Below are 25,384 nucleotides of genomic sequence, written 5' to 3' on the forward strand. Positions count from 1 at the left end.
TACTAGTGAGTCTTGGAGAGAATAAAGTAACAGAGGAATTACTAGTGAGTCTTGGAGAGAATAAAGTAACAGAGGAATTACTAGTAGAGTCTTGGAGAGAATAAAGTAACAGAGGAATTACTAGTAAGTCTTGGAGAGAATAAAGTAACAGAGGAATTACTAGTGAGTCTTGGAGAGAATAAAGTAACAGAGGAATTACTAGTAAGTCTTGGAGAGAATAAAGTAACAGAGGAATTACTAGTAAGTCTTGGAGAGAATAAAGTAACAGCGGAATTACTAGTGAGTCTTGGAGAGAATAAAGTAACAGAGGAATTACTAGTAAGTCTTGGAGAGAATAAAGTAACAGAGAATTTACTAGTGAGTCTTGGAGAAAATAAAGTAACAGAGGAATTACTAGTACGTCTTGGAGAGAATAAAGTAACAGAGGAATTACTAGTGAGTCTTGGAGAGAATAAAGTAACAGAGGAATTACTAGTAGTCTTGGAGAGAATAAAGTAACAGAGGAATTACTAGTGAGTCTTGGAGAGAATAAAGTAACAGAGGAATTACTAGTAAGTCTTGGAGAGAATAAAGTAACAGAGGCATTACTTGTAAGTCTTGGAGAGAATAAAGTAACAGAGGAATTACTAGTGAGTCTTGGAGAGAATAAAGTAACAGAGGAATTACTAGTGAGTCTTGGAGAGAATAAAGTAACAGAGGAATTACTAGTGAGTCTTGGAGAGAATAAAGTAACAGAGGAATTACTAGTACGTCTTGGAGAGAATAAAGTAACAGAGGAATCACTAGTGAGTCTTGGAGAGAATAAAGTAACAGCGGAATTACTAGTGAGTCTTGGAGAGAATAAAGTTACAGAGGAATTACTAGTAAGTCTTGGAGAGAATAAAGTAACAGCGGAATTACTAGTGAGTCTTGGAGAGAATAAAGTAACAGAGGAATTACTAGTAAGTCTTGGAGAGAATAAAGTAACAGAGGAATTACTAGTGAGTCTTGGAGAGAATAAAGTAACAGAGGAATTACTAGTAAGTCTTGGAGAGAATAAAGTAACAGAGAATTACTAGTAAGTCTTGGAGAGAATAAAGTAACAGAGGAATTACTAGTAAGTCTTGGAGAGAATAAAGTAACAGAGGAATTACTAGTAAGTCTTGGAGAGAATAAAGTAACAGAGGAATTACTTGTAAGTCTTGGAGAGAATAAAGTAACAGCGGAATTACTAGTAAGTCTTGGAGAGAATAAAGTAACAGCGGAATTACTAGTAAGTCTTGGAGAGAATAAAGTAACAGCGGAATTACTAGTGAGTCTTGGAGAGAATAAAGTAACAGAGGAATTACTAGTAAGTCTTGGAGAGAATAAAGTAACAGCGGAATTACTAGTGAGTCTTGGAGAGAATAAAGTAACAGAGGAATTACTAGTAAGTCTTGGAGAGAATAAAGTAACAGAGGAATTACTAGTGAGTCTTGGAGAGAATAAAGTAACAGAGGAATTACTAGTAAGTCTTGAAGAGAATAAAGTAACAGAGGAATTACTAGTGAGTCTTGGAGAGAATAAAGTAACAGAGGAATTACTAGTGAGTCTTGGAGAGAATAAAGTAACAGAGGAATTACTAGTGAGTCTTGGAGAGAATAAAGTAACAGAGGAATTACTAGTAAGTCTTGAAGAGAATAAAGTAACAGAGGAATTACTAGTGAGTCTTGGAGAGAATAAAGTAACAGAGGAATTACTAGTGAGTCTTGGAGAGAATAAAGTAACAGAGGAATTACTAGTAAGTCTTGGAGAGAATAAAGTAACAGCAGAATTACTAGTGAGTCTTGGAGAGAATAAAGTAACAGAGGAATTACTAGTGAGTCTTGAAGAGAATAAAGTAACAGAGGAATTACTAGTGAGTCTTGGAGAGAATAAAGTAACAGAGGAATTACTAGTGAGTCTTGGAGAGAATAAAGTAACAGAGGAATTACTAGTGAGTCTTGGAGAGAATAAAGTAACAGAGGAATTACTAGTGAGTCTTGGAGAGAATAAAGTAACAGAGGAATTACTAGTGAGTCTTGGAGAGAATAAAGTAACAGAGGAATTACTAGTAAGTCTTGGAGAGAATAAAGTAACAGAGGAATTACTAGTAAGTCTTGGCGAGAATAAAGTAACAGAAGAATTACTAGTAAGTCTTGGAGAGAATAAAGTAACAGAGGAATTACTAGTAAGTCTTGGAGAGAATAAAGTAACAGAGGAATTACTAGTAAGTCTTGGAGAGAATAAAGTAACAGAGGAATTACTACTACGTCATGGAGAGAATAAAGTAACAGAGGAATTACTAGTGAGTCTTGGAGAGAATAAAGTAACAGAGGAATTACTAGTGAGTCTTGGAGAGAATAAAGTAACAGAGGAATTACTAGTGAGTCTTGAAGAGAATAAAGTAACAGAGGAATTACTAGTGAGTCTTGGAGAGAATAAAGTAACAGAGGAATTACTAGTGAGTCTTGGATAGAATAAAGTAACAGAGGAATTACTAGTGAGTCTTGGAGAGAATAAAGTAACAGAGGAATTACTAGTGAGTCTTGGAGAGAATAAAGTAACAGAGGAATTACTAGTGAGTCTTGGAGAGAATAAAGTAACAGAGGAATTACTAGTGAGTCTTGGAGAGAATAAAGTAACAGAGGAATTACTAGTAAGTCTTGGAGAGAATAAAGTAACAGAGGAATTACTAGTAAGTCTTGGAGAGAATAAAGTAACAGAGGAATTACTAGTGAGTCTTGGAGAAAATAAAGTAACAGCGGAATTACTAGTGAGTCTTGGAGAGAATAAAGTAACAGCGGAATTACTAGTAAGTCTGGGAGAGAATAAAGTAACAGCGGAATTACTAGTAAGTCTTGAAGAGAATAAAGTAACAGAGGAATTACTAGTAAGTCTTGGAGAGAATAAAGTAACAGAGGAATTACTTGTAGGTCTTGAAGAGAATAAAGTAACAGAGGAATTACTAGTAAGTCTTTGAGAGAATAAAGTAACAGAGGAATTACTAGTGAGTCTTGAAGAGAATAAAGTAACAGAGGAATTACTAGTGAGTCTTGGAGAGAATAAAGTAACAGAGGAATTACTAGTGAGTCTTGGAGAGAATAAAGTAACAGAGGAATTACTAGTGAGTCTTGGAGAGAACAAAGTAACAGAGGAATTACTAGTGAGTCTTAGAGAGAATAAAGTAACAGAAAAGAAGTGAGGGAATAAATTAAACAAGTCACCGTTGATGACACAGTCCCCACTTGTTAATGTGTACTTTAATTACAAGTCCTCGGAGAGGATAAAGTCCTCTTCATTAATAGACCCTTTCCTCAATGTCACTGGAAGTTTCCTTGCGCATGCGTAATTATATGCATGTAGCCAGTTTGACCTATTTCCGCTGCAATCAATGTCAACCCTCTGGAACGTTCGTCGTCTCTCTATGTAGAGTTAGAGTATGCAAACTCTGCTCCTGTATTTCCGGGCGATTTTTGCCGTTACATAAACAAAAAACCTCTGCGTGAAAGTCATCACACCAATTTTGTAATTTTTCTGTGGTATTAGCTTGCAAAAATGTTTCTAATTTCCGGCAAAATCAAAGTGGTCGATCGTGTGACAGTTCAATAACCATATGACAGCCCTGATTATGTGGAGGGACCGTGCCTGCTGTTATACTAGCGTACTTTGACAAGTCCAAACGCTTTAAAGTATGACAAAAACTCAGATATTACGCTTACATATCACAAGTTTCAATTTGATTGAACTTTTGTAATAAGTTAGGCTATCAAACAGCACAAAAACCATTGGTCTGGCTGGAGCTTGCCCCTTGCCGGTAACACAATGACTCATTGACAATTCCAATGATATTTGACATTTATTTTCTTTCCTTGTCATCAGTTAGTCTTTCATAAAAATGTCCAACGTATGGAAGTTTTGGCTTAACTTTAATGGTCTGAACTTGATTCCTTTCTCAGGGGAAAGCAAATCATCTTTTGAGTCACAAGCCCCCGTTGACAAAAAAATATACAGCCGGCCTGCCAGTGACTCATTAAATTTTGTGAAGTCCATTTATCCACTACCTACTCTAAAACTGCAAAATGTGAGGGAAAAAATTGTGTTTGGCATGAGGATTTTTGAGAAAGTTAACGAAACTCCTGAACCCAAAAATATGGCAAGATATCAAATCAGTTCTTTTTAGCGTAGTGCATGGCCGTTCTTACGTGCATACATGACAGGACTGCACTGTGATACTTTTGTGATTCCAAACTACTTCCATGTGATATTTCGGTGACCTCAACAACCCTATGCAATAGAAGCATTCTGTCTTTTGATACCCATGTATTTATTAATTGTCAAAATAGATGGAATTACAACAAAAACATCACACTAAGGATCTATGTTTCAAATTGGTGTTGATCCCACGGCCCGATGTCATATCCGCCATAGTTGTCAATGCCAGTTCAGCTAACTCAAAGGCCAATCATTTTCTCTCTTGACACGAGCGAATGAATGATTTTTTTTTTCTATTTCAAAGAGTTATACTGATGAATACAACGAATTTCACAGCAATTTTGTTTTTATTTTGATCTTTGAAATTTCAAAGTTATCAGATGAGTAGTTTTGGAAATACACATTTTTTGACCAAAAATGGCAAAAATTGCCCCAAAAATACTAAATTACAGATTTCATCAAAAATTCAATATATATTACTTAGCTTATCTGTAGAAACCTGTATACCAAATTTCAAAGCTATCAGACCAGTACTTTTTGAGAAAGACATTTTTTGACCAAAAATGGCAAAAATTGCCCCAAACTTACAAAATTGCAGATTTCATCCTAATTTCAATAAATATCATTAAGGTGATCTGTAGGAACCTGTATACCAAATTGCAAAGCTATCAGATGAGTAGTTTTGGAAATACACATATTTTGACCAAAAATGGCAAAAGTTGCATCCAAAATACAAAATTACAGATTTCATCAGAAATTCAATATACCGTATATTACTTAGGTTCATCTATAGAAACCTGTATAGCAAATTTCAAAACTATCAGACCAGTGCTTTTTGAGAAATACATTTTTTGACCAAAAATGGTGAAAATTGCCTTAAAAATGCAAATTTGCATATTTCTGCACAATTTGTACAAATTTGAAATAGATCATCCCTAGGGACATATGTACCAAATATCAAAGCTATCTGACCGGTAGTTTTGAAGAAGATTTTTAAAGATTTTTTTACCAACAAGCGACCTAGCGGCCAATATAGCTCCGCTGTGTTTATGTAGAGAATAACTATTTTTGACACATGTTGATGAAGAACGAGGAAATCTTTGATAGCTCAATACAGTGGCCAGAAAAAAGTGGCTAAAATAAGCTGCAAAAATACACAATTGAAGATTTCATCATACTTTGAATATATCACATCGGATCATCCCTAAGAACATGTCAACCAAAGCTATCTAATGAGTAGTTTTTTTTGAGAATAAAATTTTCTGACCAAAAATGGCAACAATTGCTCACAAAAATAAAAATTGCAGATTTCATCATAATTTCAAAAGATCAAATTTAGTACATCTATAGAAACCTGTATACCAAATATCAAAGCTGTTAGACCAGTACTTTTTGAGAAACATTTTTTGACCAAAATTGGGAAAAATTGCTCCAAAAATTCAAAATTGCAGATTTCATCATAATTTCAATAAATATCATTTAGTTCATCTATAGAAACCTGTATACCAAATTTCAAAGCTATCAGATGAGAAGTTTTGGAAATACACATTTTTTTACCAAAAATGGCAAAAATTGCCCCAAAAATACTAAATTACAGATTTCATCAGAAATTCAATATATCAAAATCAACCTATTTGATAAGCTCCGCGTCGCTGACAGCGGAGCTAAAAATGACAAAAATTGCCATAAAAATACAAATATGCAAATTGCACCACGATTTGAACAAATCTGACAGAAGTCACCCCAAGTAAACTGCATATCAAATTTCAAAGCAATCGGACAAGCGGTTTTAGAGAAGAAGATTTTTTTACCAAAAACACCAAAAAATGCCCCAAAAATACAAATATGCAAATTTAACCACAATTTGAACAAACTTAAGTGAGGTCACCCTAAGTGAACTGTATATAAAATTTCAAAGCAATCGGACTTGCGATTTCAGAGGAGAAGGCAATTGTTGATGGACGACGATGACGGAAAATCTATCTATTTGATAAGCTCCGCATTGCTGACAGCAGAGCTAAGACAGCGGAGCTGACAAAAAAGATGTTTATCCATACTTGTGTATGCTTTGCAACAACTTGATGCTCCTTATCATACTTATAATGTTTGAGGTAAAACAGGTTATTCATCATTATTATACATCCACCATCGAGAACAATAGAATTTTGCATGCGCTAAAAAAGCCGTACGGAACGCCCGTTCCGTAACACATACAGTTTCAAGGCCCCCCATCCTCTGCGGCTGTATCTGCGCGTTCACTGTTGAACGGTTTCAAGGGACTCAATTGACGAGTGCCAGAACATGTCTCGCGCGCACTCTGTACGTGCGTGTGTAGTGCACACACACTATCAGAACTTGCAGAAGCACGTCCGAGATAGCGTTCCACCCTTGCTATAAATCTGAAGAAAAATTGTCGACATTGCACGAAAAAGGTCAATTCTCTGACAATTTGATGCACCAGTCACGAATATAAGATGTATAATAATTAGGTCATTACGAAAATACCGCAAAGGATGCACTCAGACATTGGTGCTGCGCATCGCCCTCCGCTTCGTGTGGGGCGATACGCTGCCCCAATGTCCTCCTGCGTCCTTTGCAGTATTTTCGTAATAACCTCATAATATTGCATGTACTAGTTATAATATATAGTATTCAACTTTGAAATTTAGCCTACATAGAGTGAGGCATATATAGCAAATGAGCTCATTCTGATAATCATACAATAAGGTCATTACAATATACCATATCCAATATGACTGAAACTATAGCTGCTGAAGCTTAGAAGTCTAATCAAATTCAGTCGATTCACTTTTGTCATATAGCTTGATTACAGAATTTCATCAAATATGCAAACAAAGTAATGGTCCTGTCAAAATTGGTGCATTCAGTATTGATATAGAGCCTAATTACAGAAATTCATTAATATACAAATGAGCTAATAATTAGACCATCATGCTTACAAAACTTACATGATGAGTAGACCTAGGTATGATCAATGTACAGCAGAAGTTCTATCAAAATGGGTGCACTCAGTATCGATACAGTGTCCAGTTACATATATTCATTAAATATGCAGATGAGCTTAAAATCTATAAGCGAAGCCCACTAATGTTTTACCATAGAAAACAGAACACTTTGAGTACCTGCCTAGTTTCATCAAAGTCGGTGGAGTAATTCTTGAAACAAAGCCTAATCATAAATTCATTTATTATGCAAGTGACCATAATTAAGAGGACCACATCCGCCAAATTAAATCAGATCTATATCTTTCCATGGCGATGCTGCTTACCGTATTGAATGACATTCTGATCATCAGATTTAAATCTATTACAAATTTGTCTACAGAGAGACTGACACACCACACACCCCATACACAGATTGACAGACAGACACACACAGACATACAGATACTGTACAAAAACACACACACACCCCAGTCCCTGGGTTGAGGGATTGTGTACACACACACACATTCAATGTGGTGACATATGGAAAGAATTTGGGCCTCTGGCTCAAAGTACCCAAAATGAGAAAATAAATAACCCTGGACTAATTAAGACAGCTCTGACAGGATCAAATCAACTACAGTGCATATAATATACCGGGTATATTAATGTCATCAATCACTTTTGGCTACAGTCAAATTAAAACGTTTTTCAGAATTGCTGCTTCTTTTTTTGCTGATTTTTTTAATCCTGTAAAACAGCCACAAATACTACTGCATTCTGTTCATTATTTTCTTTCAGTCTGTTTTCTAGCGATCATGAATTTCAAAAGTTTTGTTTGTCAAGCTGCAAGTTGCACAAGTCTAACAGAAAGCACTTACTACAGTGCAGCAACTGTATCACTTGAAGCATGCAGTTACTATTGTTAGATACTTTCACTTTGTCAGACCTACATCTTAACATCGGGTGAGAATGCTCGCAATGGACATAGTGCTGCCTGTATACATGTACCAATGCATACATTGATGTCAAATGAAAATTCTTACTGGATTGTTTCTGTAATGCTTTTAGCTCAGCTTGTTCATGCTTTATTCGCAATTTCAGGATTTGATTCAACAATTCAGATCTGCAACAAAGAATATAAAAAGTCTGTATTACAAAGACTTCTATAACATTTCACAACATATATGTACACATTCATCTATTGGCATCTGGACAAGGCCATGCACTATGCTAGAGGGTATGTCCACCTGGTAATATGAAAATCTTCATCAGTCTCCCTGTACAAACTTTGCTAACTTTAAAAGTCGTTTTTCACTTTTTTGTACTATGTACTGTGACATCTTTGGCTCTGTACATGTCTCAAAGAAGTTTTGTTATCACAAAATTCTACCTATTTGAAATAAGTCATGATATTGCAACATTGTAGATTTGAGTAGACTGAAATTATCCACGCAACAATGTATTTGAACATTGCAGGCAGTGTCATGTCAATCATGAAGTTCATACAGGATCAACCTTTTTTGCAAAGAAGGAAGGCAGAGTACTGAAATTATCCCATGATTCATTATGATTTGTACTGTCCGAGATTCTTCAGTGAAGTTTATGTCTCCTGTGTGTTGACAAATTCACAGATTAGTTTTTAAAATTTTGAAAACATGCTTTTAAGCACACAGTTCTTCTAAATTCCCATATTAAACAATTTGGAAATTTATGCTTGATTGAGAAAGGAGATGGCATTTTTGTAAAATTTCCACTGATTCTGTCTCTTCTATCATACAGAATAATGTGATAGAAAGTAGGGAGACTAGTTGTACCTGTTATGTGAACCAAAAGGTTATCGATTTTCCTGATGGAAATGACAAACGAAATTTACATGTTAATTTTTCTCAGACGGTAACCTCTTCAGTTTGTCATGGCTTGATTCCCAAAGTATGGCATTTGTAGTACCTGCAATACGTATTATAAGGTTATTCATAATATACCGGGATTTATGTCCAAGTACATCATGCAGGGGAGGTATTGTCTGAGACGCGTAGCGCCAAGGACAATACCGAAGCGTATGATGTACGAGGACATAAATCCCAGTATTTTGTGAATAATCCTATTATTATACACCTTTTTAGCCCAATTTTACAAGGAAAAAGTCAAAACATTTTTGGGATCCCAGTCATGCACTGCACTGAGCAGTCGCGAGAAGACAGGGAATGCATTCAGCACATCCACTGAGCCCACAGAACGAAATTTCAACCTGCGCTGCGCAGTGCAGGTGGAAGAAATTGTATGTCAGCAGCATAATTTCACTCAAATTCACAGGTTTTGGATTGACCACTATAAATTTCGTGAACTACTGAATGTTGAGAAGTATATTTTTGTTAAAAATTTAAGATCCCCCCTCTTTTTTCCCCAGCATTGACATTGACAAGGTGTTTTGAGGTCAAAGTTCAAATAGCATCCAATAACACCTAAAGTTATTGTACTTCACGTCAAAGGTTTGACTTGCGAGGTGTATACCTTCCTAAAAGTTTATTTTCCAGAATCGATTTTCATTCTAACATTACTCGAAATTATGCTTTCGATGTTTCGGAATGCTGTTGAGTTTGCCATTTGAAACTTTGATCCTCCCTTCCATGTTTGAATCTAATCCAACTCAGCATATTTCTGTCATTGAACATTAAATTTACGATATTTTACGAATGGTGAGACACTTATTTTTAAGTTTTTTCTTCTGAAACAATGATTTTTGGGATAGTGATTTTGTTTGTGTCTTTGTTTATCCATTTTCAGACTTAGGGGTACAGTCGCGTACAGTTGTCTAGCGGCGATTCCTTGCAAGCTCAATCTGTTTTGGAGGCGAAAAGAGTACGCAACAGCTTTGAAAAGAAATGAATTTTTATGTATAAAAATGTGAAAGAACCTTGAGGCTACAACCTCAATATCGAAACGTTCGTGTTACAATATCGACAAATTTATTCAGCAAAATCGATGTAGTGAATAGCGCAGTGCATTCTGGTCATTTTGGTTAAAATTAGCATATTTTTCATGCAAATTCACATATTTGTCACCTTTAAGGTGTCAGAGATTCACAGATTATTTGTAATTGATATGTTTACCCGCAACGCGCATTGGAACAAAGAAAAAGGAGCTGTTTCCAGACCGGTGGATGGAGGGACGGTGCTCTATCCAAACAGTGTAGCCTGAAGGCTGTCACAGTGATTCAGATGTGTGATCTTTGTGTGAGTTGGCTGATAGGATACTGTACCTGTGGTCTGGATTGTTTATTCCCATTTGTTCCAGTTTCCTCATGTCTAAGTTAACCAAAGCACGACCTACACAGAAAGTGAAAGCAATTTACTATCATAGAATGTCATGAAATCTGTGTAAGAATATATGCAGCAGAACTTCAACATCAAAGTTGAAATATGATAAATGTCAAGATCCAGGAATGAATGCAAAAAATAGAAGTCTATGGACTTGATTTCTCCGAGGACTGTTTCTTATAGAAGAAGAGTCAATGTTTGTTTCCACTGATAGTTCTGGCAAAAAATTCCCTCATTGACAAATATCAAGCTTACTCCCAGTGATTTATTGAAAGTACCGGTAACGTTTATCATGCTGGTAGAGATTGAATGCAGATAGCATTATCTGAACAATCAATTAAAGGTCTGGTGAAATCAACCGGTACTGCTGAGCTATTTAGCTTCCAGGTGGCAATATTGTTACACTCGGAACAGTATTTCTACATATAATAAAAGTAAACGCGAGTGCTAATTTTTTATATTTCTATGTGCAAGGTCAATTCGGGGTCATTTCGCTAAACTTTGGCCATGCCCTCAGTTTGGTCATGGTTGGCACACTCTGACGTCACAACGCTGTTCATTTACATCAAATAGCGGTCCCCTTGCCATACCATAGCTCTGCCCCATATCCGCTAACACAACATGTTAACAAATAAAGTATCTCCACTGGGCAACCTATGCTAGCTGTCCGTTTCTCACCAGCAGACTCTCCTGCTAGCGCTACATCTGTTGAAGAATTGCTTGACCAAAAGAATACTACAAGTGCCGTCTGCTTTGTTAAACAAGTCATCGTTGATGACACAGTCCCCACTTGTTAATGGGTACTTTGATTACAGGTCCTCAGAGAGGATAGAGTCCTCTTCATTAGGTCTGTGATAAAAATACTTTTGAATAAATTCGCTTGATACATGTCTGAGCTGTAGTTCAGGACATGAAAAAATCGTAATAAAATGGCCACATGGCGGCCTTATTGGATCGTATCACAAAACAAATCAATGTGCATATGTATGACATAGGTCAATGTCCTTGTACCAGCTTTGAATAAAATCGGTTGAGATATGCCTGAGTTATGGCTCTGTACATGAAAAAAATTGAAAAAAAATGGCCATAAGGCAGCCATATTGGATTGCATCACAAACAAATTGGTGTGCATATTTATGTCATCGGTATATGTCCTTGTACCAACTTTGAATAAAATCGGTTGAAACATGCCTGAGTAATGGCTCTATACATGAAAAAATCGTAATAAAATGGCCACACGACAGCCATATTGGATCGTACCACAAAACAAATTGACATGCATCTGTATGACATATGAAGTAATCCTTGTGACAAGTTTGAATGAAATCGCTCCAGGCATCTCTGAGATGTCTGCGTGAACAGACGCACGCACGCACACACGCACGGACATGACCTATAAGTCCCCCCGGATGGTGTCTGTGGGGACTAAAACCATCTGCACAAAGTTTCATCAAATTTGGTACAGTTGTACCAAAAACAGCGCTCTAATCTTGAATTATGCAAATTAGACCTAATTATGCATGCCATACCAATATAGACCTGCATGTGAATGCCATAGTGTAGTATCCTTGTACCAAGTTTAAAAAGAATTGGCACAGGAATATCTCAGATATCTGCATTCATGAGCCCCTATGCGTAGACACAGCATTAGTATTAATTTCATCCTGGAACCCCTGTGGATCATACCTGGGACCCCTGTGGATGGATATCAAATACAGGAAAGAAAACGGCCGTCACACAGCCATTTATGATCGAATCATTACAAAAATCGGCGTGCATATATATGTGATAAGGATTAATATAGGTACCAACTTTCAATGCAATCGCGCCTGGCATCTCTGAGAAATTTACGTGAACAAACGTACAGTCGTAAAATATAGGAAACAAAATGGCCGCAACGCAGCCATTTTAGACCAGATCAAAATAAAAATCAATGTGCATATGTATAACATATAGAGTAATCTATGTACCAAGTTTGAATGGAATCGCTCTTAGAATCACTGAGAAATTTGCGTGAACATACGCACCGTCATCAAATACAGGAAACAAAATGGCTGCCAGACGGCCATTTTGAATCGGATCGTAAAACAAATCATCGTGCATATGTATGGCATAGATGATAATCCTTGTACCAAGTTTGAATCAAATCGCTACAGGCGTCTCTGAGATATCTGCGTGAACGGACGGACGCACGCACGCACGGACGCACGCACAGGCACGCACGCACAGACGCACGCACGGACATGACCAAACCTATAAGTCCCCCCGGACAGTGTCCGTGGGGACTAACAAAATCTACGGTCAATGAAGGTCGGCTTCAATGCCCATTCACTTAAATCGTATCAGTAATGACTCTGTACTGGCAATGTATACGATGCACACATGCATAAGAATAACATGGGCACGGTCAGTATCGACTTGTCTGCTCTCCCAGATAGACCACGTTTAGACGCAAATTCCCGACTAGAAACAAGATAAAACAAGTCATCGTTGATGACACAGTCCCCACTTGTTAATGGGTACTTTAATTACAAGTCCTCAGAGAGGATAGAGTCCTCTTCATTAATAAAATAAAAATAAAAAAATACTGTGATAAAAATACTGCGATACAGATGGCGCTCAATGGCCAAGAATGAGTTCCATAGTGGTGAAAAGGTAAAACCAATGTAGGCTGCCATCTTAATTACAAAAGATCATTAAATGAGTCAATTAGTAATAAATCAACAGGATGTCTCAAAACATTTTTGCATACTTTCCTAACACTGACAGATTATCACTGGTACCATATTTCATAAAGTTTGATGCAGTATTTACAACACTACGAGATCAACATCTGTACCAAGTTTCATCAAATTTGATGCAGTATTTGTGGATATATCACTCTAATTAGGAAAGTTCATTACATAAGCAATTACAAATTAATTAATATGACACTGATAAATGTCTTTTTCACTGTTAAAGCAATGTGAGCTTAACATCTGTACCAAGTTTCATAAAATTTGATGCAGTATTTCTTGACATATCAGCCTAATTACGAAACTTCAATAATTGACATGATACTGCTTCATGCCGTTAAACAAATTGACGTGCATATGTATGAAATGGTCAGTGTCCTTGTAACAACTTTGAATGATACTGGTGGAAATATGTTTGAGTTATGGCTCTGTACATGAAAAAATTGTAACAAAATGGCCGCCAAGCAGCCACAATTGATCTTACTGTCTAAAGAATCAACATGCATATGTTTGACATACCGGTAAGTCAATGTCCATTCACCAACTTTGAATAAAATGGGTTGAGACTTGTTATGGCTGAGGACATGAAAAAATTGTAACAAAATTGCTGCCATGTGGCCATATTGGATAATATCATGAAACAAATTTGACGTGCATATGTATGACATGGGTTAATGTCCTTGTACCAACTTTGAATAAAATTGGTTGGGATATGCCTGAGTTACGGCTCTGTACATGAAAAAATTTGTATCAAAATTGCTGCCATGCAGCCATATTGGATCGCATCACAAAACAAATCATGTGCATATGTATGACATACCGGTAGGTCAATGTCCTTGTACCAACTTTGAATAAAATTGGTTGAAACTTGTCTGAGTTATGGCTCTGTACATGAAAAAATCGTAATAAAATGGCTGCACGGTGGCCATATTGGATTGTATCACAAAACAAATTGACGTGCATATGTATGACATATGAAGTAATCCTTGTTTCAAGTTTGAATGAAATCGCTCCAGGTATCTCTTAGATATCTGTGTGAACGGATGGACGGACGGACGGATGCACAGACATGACCAAACCTTTAAGTCCCCCTGGAAGGTGTCTGTGGGGACTAACAATAAAACATACTTCTCTGTTCTTCGATTGCTTTTTCGAACCAAAAAGTAATGTTGGCCTGGTGCTGGTAATTATCCCTTGTAAAAATCGGATCGACAACGGTATGAACTTCACGACACATTTTTGGAAAGGCTATGGCAATTGACAGCGTTAAAAATTTTAGCGAATCAGAGCAGCCGATACATGTCGGGGATGTAAATGAAAAAATCACGGAATACAATACATAGATTGATTATACATCTCATGATTGGATATATGGAGAACAAGCTAAGAATGAGACCCCGATTGAGCCAGAAGTTCAGCAATTAACCCGGAAGTGACGTAGCAAGAATAGAGTATGTCATCTATTTGCACCGTTCATTGCGTTTGTTACGTTTTCTCTTCAATTTTAGAAAGATTATTGCCTTATCGTCTATAAAAGAGGGTAAAAGAAGCGATCTGTGCATATTTCATCCGGCGATCATTCTGCTTTTAGGCAGCGATTTTCCGCCACCTGATGGCCAGTTGCTTCGATCAATCAGCAAAACTTGTAGCTTTGGCTGGCAAAACAGGAAAGTAGCCTGACAAGGATACTTCGCCTTTTAATCTGGCAACTAGTGCCATGTCATCAGCAAACTTAAGCAAAGTCAACAAATTAGCCCATAACATGATTTCGTTCATGTAAATTGAAAAGAGTACAGGCGAGAAGACGCAACCTTGTGGCGCACCAGTATTCAACGTTAGTTCATCGGACATTGCACCATTCAAATTTACACGCTGTGGTATATCACTTAAAAACTGCCTTATCCAGAGAATGATAGAATGATTAATGCCTAAATCCAATAGTCTTTTTATCAAAAGGCATATTTGTAACTTCAGGAGTGTAGCCGTGAATTCTTAACGCTTGTACTGAGCCTGAGTTTTGTCACATGACTGGAGTGTTCAGGGAAAAAGCTCCCTGATTTAATTATTTTTGACAAGAAAGGACTCTCTGCCTTTGTTAGTTGGATGATTATTGACATTGATTTATGTTTGTGAGGAATTTCTTGACACTGGAAAATTTGTTTGTGCTCATGTTGTTAATGGGATCCCAAACACTTCTCACCAAAACCATGTCGCACCATACCATCTTGTACCAAACCTCTTCACCCTAGGAGTAACAACATTCTAAACCATTTTGCACCCAAAACAACGCCACTTTGCCTCAATTATCACCAACCGGTAAAGCTGAAAATAACCAACCACTGCCATCGAAGTTTTCATCATCTTTCTATCATCTCATGACTTAAGGGAGGCAGTCATCAGAACTCTGCTCAAAGGTTGCCATGGACCCCTACGATGAATATCATGCCAAAATGTCTTGATACAGTAATGCTTCTAAGTTGCATGTAAAAAACAACACTGTGATACATCTTTACATCATGGTTTTAGGACGAGTCATTAGTATAACCCTTTTCCTGCCAGACAGTATCACTTCCCCATCAGCTAAGTCAGTAAAAAGCGGTATTGAGCCAAAACATGACGTATTTTCACCCACTTGGCTTGGTCTGTTATAGCATCTTTAGTCCAAAAAAATCAAGTTTACAGTATTTATGTTTTCAACAGCTTTCAAATGTACAGTATTATGTTAAAATACACCATATGGAATATGTTGTGTTTCATTAAGGTAGCTTTCCGCCTTTGTTTTGGTATTTTAAGTCAAAAACACGAAAATTTTTTTTTTTTATCCCTGAAAAGTATTCCTATAATATTGATCTTCATGTGTGAAGAGTATCTTGGTCTGAAAGTTTCCGTTTCTGGCTGAAATTTTGCGATAAAAATTTACAAGAGGAACAGATGCACGTTTTTGCGTTTTGAGACTACCGCTAAGTCTTGATTGGCAAGGGATTAAAATAAGCAGCAGCACCACTGTATTGTCGCATGCACTTGGACAACATCCGCTGTGAAAATCCCACTGACATGTGTATCTAAGACCATCGTGTGTATGCCTAGCTATCAGGCGCAGAACGGTGGATTGTACGTTTTTCTCATAGGGGTGGCCGCTCCCAAAAGATGGCAACTTCTGAGTATTAGCAACACAACGAGGCCAGACGTGAAATTTTTGACGATTAAATTTCAGGTTAGTACGGATCACAAAAAGCAGCATGTATAGAGTGTTACAATCTACAGCATGAGTAATGGCAGGACCTGTAGTCATTATTAAATAAAATTGATAAAAAGTCACGGTCAAGTTCGCTTGTCAGAGATAGCCCGCCTATTGACATTTTTGTGGAGCGACCGTGTTTCGGGCAGACAGTACTTTTGATCAGAATCCTGAGACTATATTTGGCAGTGTATTCCGAGTCGGACAAGTTGTGTCGGCGAGCCGTGTATTTGTAGTTGCTTTGCCACATACCGAATGTTTTATTTGAGACACTTTTGCGCGTTTGAAAAAGCACCCGGAGCTCGAGCAGTGGATACATTTCTCAACGTTCAACATTTCTTGGAGAAGCTCTGGCCGTTCCGTTTACATAAATGGTACGTTCCACTGGAGGCCTCATAGCAAGGCGAATACATGAATACCGCGACATACACGTTCACGTTCGCGTTCAGCATCCAAGGCAGAGACAAAAACAGCATCGTGAAAGGAAGAAAACGAAAAAAGATCATCGAAAGTCCAAAACAACCACATCGATGTCCGCGAGTGTAAAAGATAGCCCGAGAATGTCAGACAAAGGATCATACTACAGCCAAACTTTAATGCCGATGGCCGATAGTTTGTCGTACGATGAGAGCATTTGTAATGATACCGATGACACGGTTTTTTGACAGCCCTGGACGGGAACAGCGGCTCAGATTGACGTTCTTGTCTTAATGTTCACATTTTCTCAAACTATGTCCTTCGACTTTGTTGCCGCTGACTGGCATTTGGCTGTGTCAGCCAAAATGACTCGACAAACGGTCTTCACTTCAGAAATGTCGTACAGAGCGAAGGCAAGCTATTGTCTCAGAAAGGCTCGGAGTTGAGTAGTGTTAATCTGTTTTCAAGGTGCGTGAAGTTCGAAAAATATAGCAGCTGACTGAATCACAGCATGGATGTCTTTTTAGCCTCATGGTCACAGACATTGCCAATCTGTATCTACATATAAATGCAGATGCATTAGTTGTGGTGTCAACCAATATTCCATTCGCTATGTCACTCATTAATCGGAATCGCTCAATTAGAACGTTCCGCGGCTATATATGAACCCTTTCCTAGATCGAGTGCGGACATAAAATTAATACATTTACGCTTGTGTAGACGGCATGGAGATGTCGTCCGTCATAATTATGCATAATCCCTCCAGGGCACTTCTCAAGTTTATTTAGTCATCGGTCACTGTGTACATTGTGCTCTGAGAGGAAACATTGCTCCCAAAAATCGCCCTTTTTTAGCCTTATTTTAACCGCTGACACTGATTTCAATGAGTGAAAATACTGTTTGGGCTATCAAGTTGATAGCACTATCTTGTTTGGGTGTTTTATCTGTCGAGTAAATTGTTTATGGCCATTCATAAAGGAAAAACCGAAGCAATTTACTAAATCGCCCTTTTCTCAGTTCGGCATTTTGTCACTTTTCAGCACGCTCAAAAGAGTTTAACTCAAGAACGTGTGCACGGAAGTCCACCAGATTTTCACAGATGTTTCTCAAATAGGTTGTCTCCAAAACCGTGTCTCAGTTTTTTGATGTAGGTCTTTAGAGTTGAGTTATCACTGTTTAATTAGACGGCATTGTGAGACTAATCGGTTGATAAACTTTGATTCAACACTCTGAAAAAACTAAGGCTTTTTTCAAAAATCTGAGACACGGTTTTGTAGCCAGTATTCTGAAGTGCAATTACTCATTGACACCTAGACAATGGCCCCTTCCACTCTGACTTAAACTTTTTTACGTCAGTTTACCAAATTTCTTTACACTTTCACTGAAATCTTCATTACCAGATATGAACTGAAAATGCTCACGTGCTTCATACAGTTATGTGTAAATTTTAACCTTTGCCACATGTTTGCAACTTCATTGAAAGTGTTATGATCAACATAATGAACAATAATCACCGCCAATTAATTCTCAAAGGTCATGAAGTATACAAATATGTAATTAGCTGAAATAAAAATATTAAAGTTCTTTGACTGCTGTCATTGTATCACCATTTTATATAGCAAGTCCTTCAAGCCATATATGCCGAGCTGTGAAAGCTCATTAGATATGTAAATTAGCTGACATGAAAATGTGAAATGACTTTCGATATTGTTTTAACCAGGTATAATCATCAATGTTGTCATGTTTTGCCAACTTTGATCAAGTAAATCCCAGTATATATCCCTAATAAGTAAAGTTCATTAAATATGTAAATTAGGAATTGACTTAAGTAAAAATGCTTAATGATTGTCAATAATGTTGTATCATGGTATCTGCAATATATGTAGCAAGTTTTGTCAACTTTGGTCAAGTCAATTCAGATGTACATCTCTAATTAGGAAAGTTCATTAAACATGCAAATTAGGAATTGGCTGAAGAGAAAATGCTTAATGACTTTCAATAATATTGTATTAAAGTGTCTGAAATGTACATAGCAAGTTACATCAATTTGATCAAGTCAATTCAGATGAATATCCCTAAGTATGAAAATTCATTTAATATGCAAATTATGAATTGGCTGAAGTAAAATGTCTTTTGGCATTCAATAATGTTATATCACAGTATCTTTGATGTATATAGCAAGTTTCAATGACTAAAATCAAGTTAAATTGTGTTGCTAGTTATCCCTATATACAAAAATCAGACCTCTAGCTCTATTGGCTGGCTCAGAATTAGATATGCACATAATTAATTAGGTACAGGATGTGATGTCATAAGGTCCCCATCATACCAAATATGAAGGGTGTAGCACTTGGGGTTACTTAGTTATAGCCATATATGTATATTTGAGGTCAAAGGTCATCAAGGTCACATGACATTTTATCAAAAAATGTATTGCTAAGTTATCCCTATATACCAAAAATCAGACCTCTAGCTCTATTGGCTGGCTCAGAATTAGATATGCACATAATTAATTAGGTACAGGATGTGATGTCATAAGGTCTCCCATCATACCAAATATGAAGGGTGTAGCACTTGGGGGTACTTAGTTATGGCCATATATGTATATTTGAGGTCAAAGGTCATCAGGGTCACATGACATTTTGTCAAAAAAATTGTATTGCTAAGTTATCCCTATATACCAAAAATCAGACCTCTAGCTCTATTGGCTGGCTCAGAATGAGATATGCACATAATTAATGAGGTACAGGATGTGATGCCATAAGGTGTCCCATCATACCAAATATGATGGGTGTAGCACTTGTGGTTACTTAGTTATGGCCATATATGTATATTTAAGGTCAAAGGTCATCAAGGTCACATGACATTTTGTCAAAAAAATTGTATTGCTAAGTTATCCCTATATACCAAAAATCAGACCTCTAGCTCTATTGGCTGGCTCAGAATTAGATATGCACATAATTAATGAGGTACAGGATGTGGTGTCATAAGGTCTCCCATCATACCAAATATGAAGGGTGTAGCACTTGTGGTTACTTAGTTATGGCCATATATGTATATTTGAGGTCAAAGGTCATCGGGTCACATGACATTTTGTAAAAAAAATGTATTGCTAAGTTATACCTATATACCAAAAATCAGACCTCTAGCTCTATTGGCTGGCTCAGAATTAGATATGCACATAATTAATAAGGTACAGGATGTGATGTCATAAGGTCTCCCATCATACCAAATATGAAGGGTGTAGCACTTGTGGTTACTCAGTTATGGCCATATATGTATATTTGAGGACAAAGGTCATCGGGGTCACATGACATTTTGTCAAAAAAATGGTATTGCTAAGTTATCCCTATATACCAAAAATCAGACCTCTAGCTCAATTGGCTGGCTCAGAATTAGATATGTGCATAATTAATGAGGTACAGGATGTGATGTCATAAGGTCTCCCATCATACCAAATATGAAGGGTGTAGCACTTGTGGTTACTGAGTTATGGACATATACTCATATTTAAGGTCAAAGGTCATCGAGATCACATGACATTTTGTCAAAAAATCTGTATTGCGAAGTTATCCCTATATACCAAAAATCAGACCTCTAGCTCTATTGGCTAGCTCAGAATTAGAAACAGTGAAATGCACATAATAAATGAGTTGCAGGAAGATGCCAAGGTCAAAGGTCAAGTGGAATCCCCAAAATTGTGGAGAGCAATTTGGTCCCCTACTGGCCATTGTCCAATAGACGCTGGCTGTCTTGGACTTTAACATACGCCAGAATAAGCCATTGCCATAGCTTAGCTGCATAGGTATAGGGGAGGTCAAAGGTCATAGAAAAATCAGAAAAATAATACTTTAAAAATCTTCTTCTCAAAATTGGCAAGACCTGTGATTTTGATATTCAGTCTGAAAGGAGCCTATGAAATTTGCATAAAAGTTCGTGTTAGAGAGCCTCGTTTTCGTTACGCTGACCGCCACTGCAGTGAGGGATAAAATACGGCGAAAGGGTGGTCTTTAAATATCGACGTGCAGCAAAACGTACAATAGCTAGAACTATAATTTTTGCTTTCAGTTGTAGCATACATACTAATGATCTGTTTTCCTTGGTAAAATCACAAAAGTTGAGAAGATTTTATTTAAATCGCTACAAAGTGGGTGGCGAGGTCGACCCGCCAAATGCGGAAGTAAACTTCACCTTTTTCGTAAAACAGCTCGATAATGACCTTAGAGGTCTAAGCCAAGCCGAAAATTTCAGAAAATATTCATTTAACTATTATCAACATTTGGTGAAATTTTCATGACCGTGCGACCATGGACATGTATTTGCGGCAGTGTTGAATGTTGGCATGCAGTTACCATATCGCTGTATACGTAGATCTCGAGGGTCTATGAGTATAACGAACACCCGTTACGCTACGTACACTCCACGCTGTTTACCGCGACCAAACCACTTGTAGTTCACACGGCGCGGGTGTTACACGATTAATCTTTCATTTTTTTCAAAGTTTACTCCTATAATCTCGGGTCACTGATGTTATATATAAATAAAGTATTTAATTAATGTCACATTATGACCATCAATACTTCAAAAAATTTTTTGCTAGTTACATGAGTTATAAAATGTGCCAGTCTAGTTCGAGCACGCACGGTAATGCTAGCAGGGATGGCCGCAACGCGCAGTTGTTTACCGGCTATCATTCTAGCCGCATCTATATTCACGTACTCGTGTGCGGGATACAGAGTAGCCGTATTTATCCACGGAGATTTTTTGCAGTCGATGTTATTTCCTACAGTTTTTGTATGCTTGCTAGCTACTAGAATGCGAAAACGGAAAAATCACTCATAAACGAAACAGCACTGCTAGTCAGTACGACGGGTGTCTACCACTATACTACGTGTACGGCCGCAGACAGTGATAAACGTAGCCCTTCTGTCACCGTAGTGTTTTTTTTTTTCCATTTGCACTGTCCACGACTTTACCGAGAAGCCAGCCAGGCAGATTGTGTTGGCCAGTGAGGTAACACAAGCTTGCAGTCTTGCTTCCTCGTCACAATCATTGAAAACATAAACAGAACCGAAAAAATCTGCCAAGTTAGCCGGTGAGGACCGAGAAAGAGCTGAAAGAGTTTACGTGTACACTCACGCTGCGCTGTAGGTCGCCATGTTAGATTTAACACATGAACGTCGCTGCATAGTCAACTTCAACGAGACTTATTTCAAAAACGGAGGCTTAAGCCACTGAGATTTTTCAGATCGTATGGACCTACTCAAGATACGTCCCCTCCCTACTTCTCATGGAAATTTGACTTTGGATATGCTTTTGCGGCAGTGTTTAGTGAACGGCATTTTCGGTCGCTCGAAAACCATGAAAATAAGGCTAACGCAAAAACGAATCGATAAAACCCCATAAAAAATCATTGGCGAACACTAACTAAGAGTACAATTCAGCCGCTAACTGGAAATAGGACGGAATCTAAACGAAGTCTGAGATATCTGCGGATAAAATTCTGGCGAAAAATGCCATAACCGTCACTCACTGACTAGGGGGCGCTGTTCGAATTTGAAAGAAATTCCTAATTATGCATGCAAATGAAGTACCCTCCTTTCAGACTGTATTTGGCATGAAGGAGCAAGGCTATAAGGTCTAACCAGGGTTAGGTTGGTAGCGGGTCGAGTTGACTGGGGTCAAGTTGGTTAGGGGTCGAGATGTCCAGAAACCATGGTCATCATGCTTCTCATAGACTACCATGTATCACAAAAATAAAAACTGTGATAACTTCATTAATATGCAAGCCACGCCCACCAAAACCTTTTCAGTTCTAGCCATTTGAATTCTGAAGATGTCTACCAAATTTGACTGAAATACGTTCAGCCGTTTTTGAGATAATGGGGATACAGACACACAGACACACACACACACACACAGACATGGCTAAACCATATGCTCACGTGTGTGAACACGTGAGCAAAAAATTCATCGCTCATTAATTTTCTTGATCAAACAAAAAAATTCATAGAAAGAGCTTTCAGGTGATATATAATACTTGGGTAGAAATACTCAACTTGATGGCAAAATTTACGTTGGAAAAGAGGTCATCGCAAAGGCGGAAAGCTACCTTAATTTTAACCATCTTGACCTGGTGGTGAAATATGAACTTTGCAGGAAAAGGGTTAATGATGGTACTGTACGTGAGGCGAAGTGGCCTGGGATGAGGTAGTTATTGGGACAAGGAGGTTTTGGTACAAAATGGTTTTAGGATGAAATGTGTTGGGCGACATGGTTTTGGTTCAAAGTGTCTGGACCTCTTCTGCATTTTTGTGAGAAATATCAACAGTTTTACTGCCTGAATAATGTAACTTATCATGAATTAATTGATGCTCTACAACTAGACATTCAGTCATTAGAGGGCATAGATAGTGAGGAACCTTACTGAAATTATAGTTTGATGCCAAAACAAACCTGTCAGGCAAGTTCTGACTATACTCATCTTACTTGGCACAATACGAGCCTAAACCAAGCTGTAGTCATAGGGCTTGCTATGTTGTTACATTTTAGTCAATTCTGTCTGTGTTGCAGTTCTAAGGTAGGTTTTTCATGCCTGTTTCAAACAGGAAATCGTATCACAATTAACGATTTGGTAATAAATAATTATCAGCATCCACTCACGGACAGAGGCTGATTATATGAGTATGCGTACCCAACAGTAAGTTTATCTACATGGACTACCCGGTAACCAGTTTGAAAGTAAAATCTAGAAAATATGGTTAAAAGTTGCAGTTGGAATCCACCAGTGTTTTGGTATCCAAAATTACTGAACAACAGTTACATCCTAGACAATCATGAGGAGCAAGCAGAATGTACCAAAATCTAATTGCATATGCCGTACAATCCTAGAAAAAATGCCCCAAATGTGATTGCTTTTGTGTAATAAGAATGTTTATACAATCGACATTTTCAACGTTTTGCTTACAGCAACAGAGTCAGACAGGAAGAGGGGTAGAGAGACAGATAACCAGTTGCAAACATTCATAAAAGACCCATAAACCTACTAGAATTGGCTAAGGTTGAAATTAATATGCTTTGCATACAGAATAATATTATGATGAAAACAAGTCACCGTTGATGACACAGTCCCCACTTGTTAATGGGTACTTTGATTACATGTCCTCAGAGAGGATAGAGTCCTCTTCATTAATTAGGTCTGTGACAAAAATACTTTGATACAGATGGCGCTCAATGGCCAAGAATGAGTTCCATGGTGATGAAAACATAAAACCAATGTAGGCCACCTTCCTAAAGTTCATAAAATGAGTCAACTAGGAATTAATCAATTATACAATTCTATCACTTGACAGATTATCATTGGTACCATATTTCATAAAGTTTGATGCATTATTTACAACACTATGAGATCAACATCTGTATCAAGTTTCATCACATTTGACGTTGTATTAATTTGTGGCTATATCACCCAAATTAGGAAAGTTCATTACTTATGCAATTACAAATTAATAAAAATAGCGTCAATGACACTGTAGCTCCCATCCTGGACTATTTAGTGTTTGTTCTCTGGTCAGATATTTGAACATGTGTGAAAGGGATAAAGTGCATGAAGTGAAAATACTTAAATGAAATGTACTGGAGACAGTGAAATATGTTTAATGTAATTATTCAGAATATAAAATGGAAAAAATACAGAATTAGATATATCGAATACTGTGATACAACCATTAACTCAACAAGTCATTTACAATGACATAGTCCCCACTTGTAATAGGAGTATTAGTCTTGATGGGGCAGGAAAATGTGGTCATTAAGAAGTATCACTGGAGTGTATATGTTGAGATCTATGGGCACATAGGTCTATGTCGTTGTTCCCAATTTGAAACACATGAGGCATGTCTAAGTTATGGTTCTAAATCGGGAAAAAAGATCAGACCTCTAGCAGTATTGGCCAGCCAAGAAATACATATGCGCATTATAAATGAGGTACAAGATGTGACATCTTAAGGTCTAATATCCTATCAAATTGGAGGGTATAGAACTTGTGGTTACTGAAATATGCATATATATGTATAATCAAGGTCAAAGGTCATCGAGGTCACATGACATTTTGAAAAAAAAAAATATATATTGCTAATTAATCCCTATATGCCAAAAAATCCGATCTCTAGCTCTATTCGCTTGCCCAGAATTAGATGTGTACATAATTAATGAGGTAAAGCGTGTGTTGTCATAAGGTCTCCCATCCTACTAAATACAAAGGACATAGCACTTGTGGTTACTTATTTATTGACATAAACATATATTTTAGGTAGAAGGTCATTGAGGTCACATGACATTTGGTCAAAAAATTTCTCTCCTATAGTTATCCCTATATACCAAAAATCAGATATCCAGCTCTATTGGCTCGCTCAGAATGAGATATGCGCATAATTATTGAGGTACAGTATGTGGCCTCATAAGGTGTCCAATCATACCAAACATGAAGGGTGTAGCACTTGTGGTTACCGAGTTATG

The 25,384-nt window shown here is 37.4% G+C and overlaps 1 protein-coding gene across 4 annotated transcripts in view; it reads right to left on the reverse strand.

Annotated features, from left to right (window-relative positions):
• Positions 1-25,384, reverse strand: part of LOC139132402 (sterile alpha motif domain-containing protein 12-like) — a 51,844-nt gene that overhangs the window by 11,388 nt on the left and 15,072 nt on the right. For 2 of the 4 annotated variants that reach the window (XM_070698750.1, XM_070698749.1), the window contains exons 4-5: positions 10,420-10,486; positions 8,204-8,283 (exon numbers count right to left, since the gene is read on the reverse strand). In XM_070698750.1, the coding sequence (XP_070554851.1) occupies positions 8,204-8,283; positions 10,420-10,486 (147 nt within the window). Of the gene's footprint in view, positions 1-8,110; positions 8,284-10,419; positions 10,487-25,384 lie in introns of all 4 variants that reach the window. The other 2 variants (XM_070698747.1, XM_070698748.1) reach the window with 1 other exon arrangement.

This window comes from Ptychodera flava, chromosome 5 (genome assembly GCF_041260155.1).
Source record: "Ptychodera flava strain L36383 chromosome 5, AS_Pfla_20210202, whole genome shotgun sequence".
In the NCBI taxonomy this organism is placed as follows: Eukaryota; Metazoa; Hemichordata; class Enteropneusta; family Ptychoderidae; genus Ptychodera; species Ptychodera flava.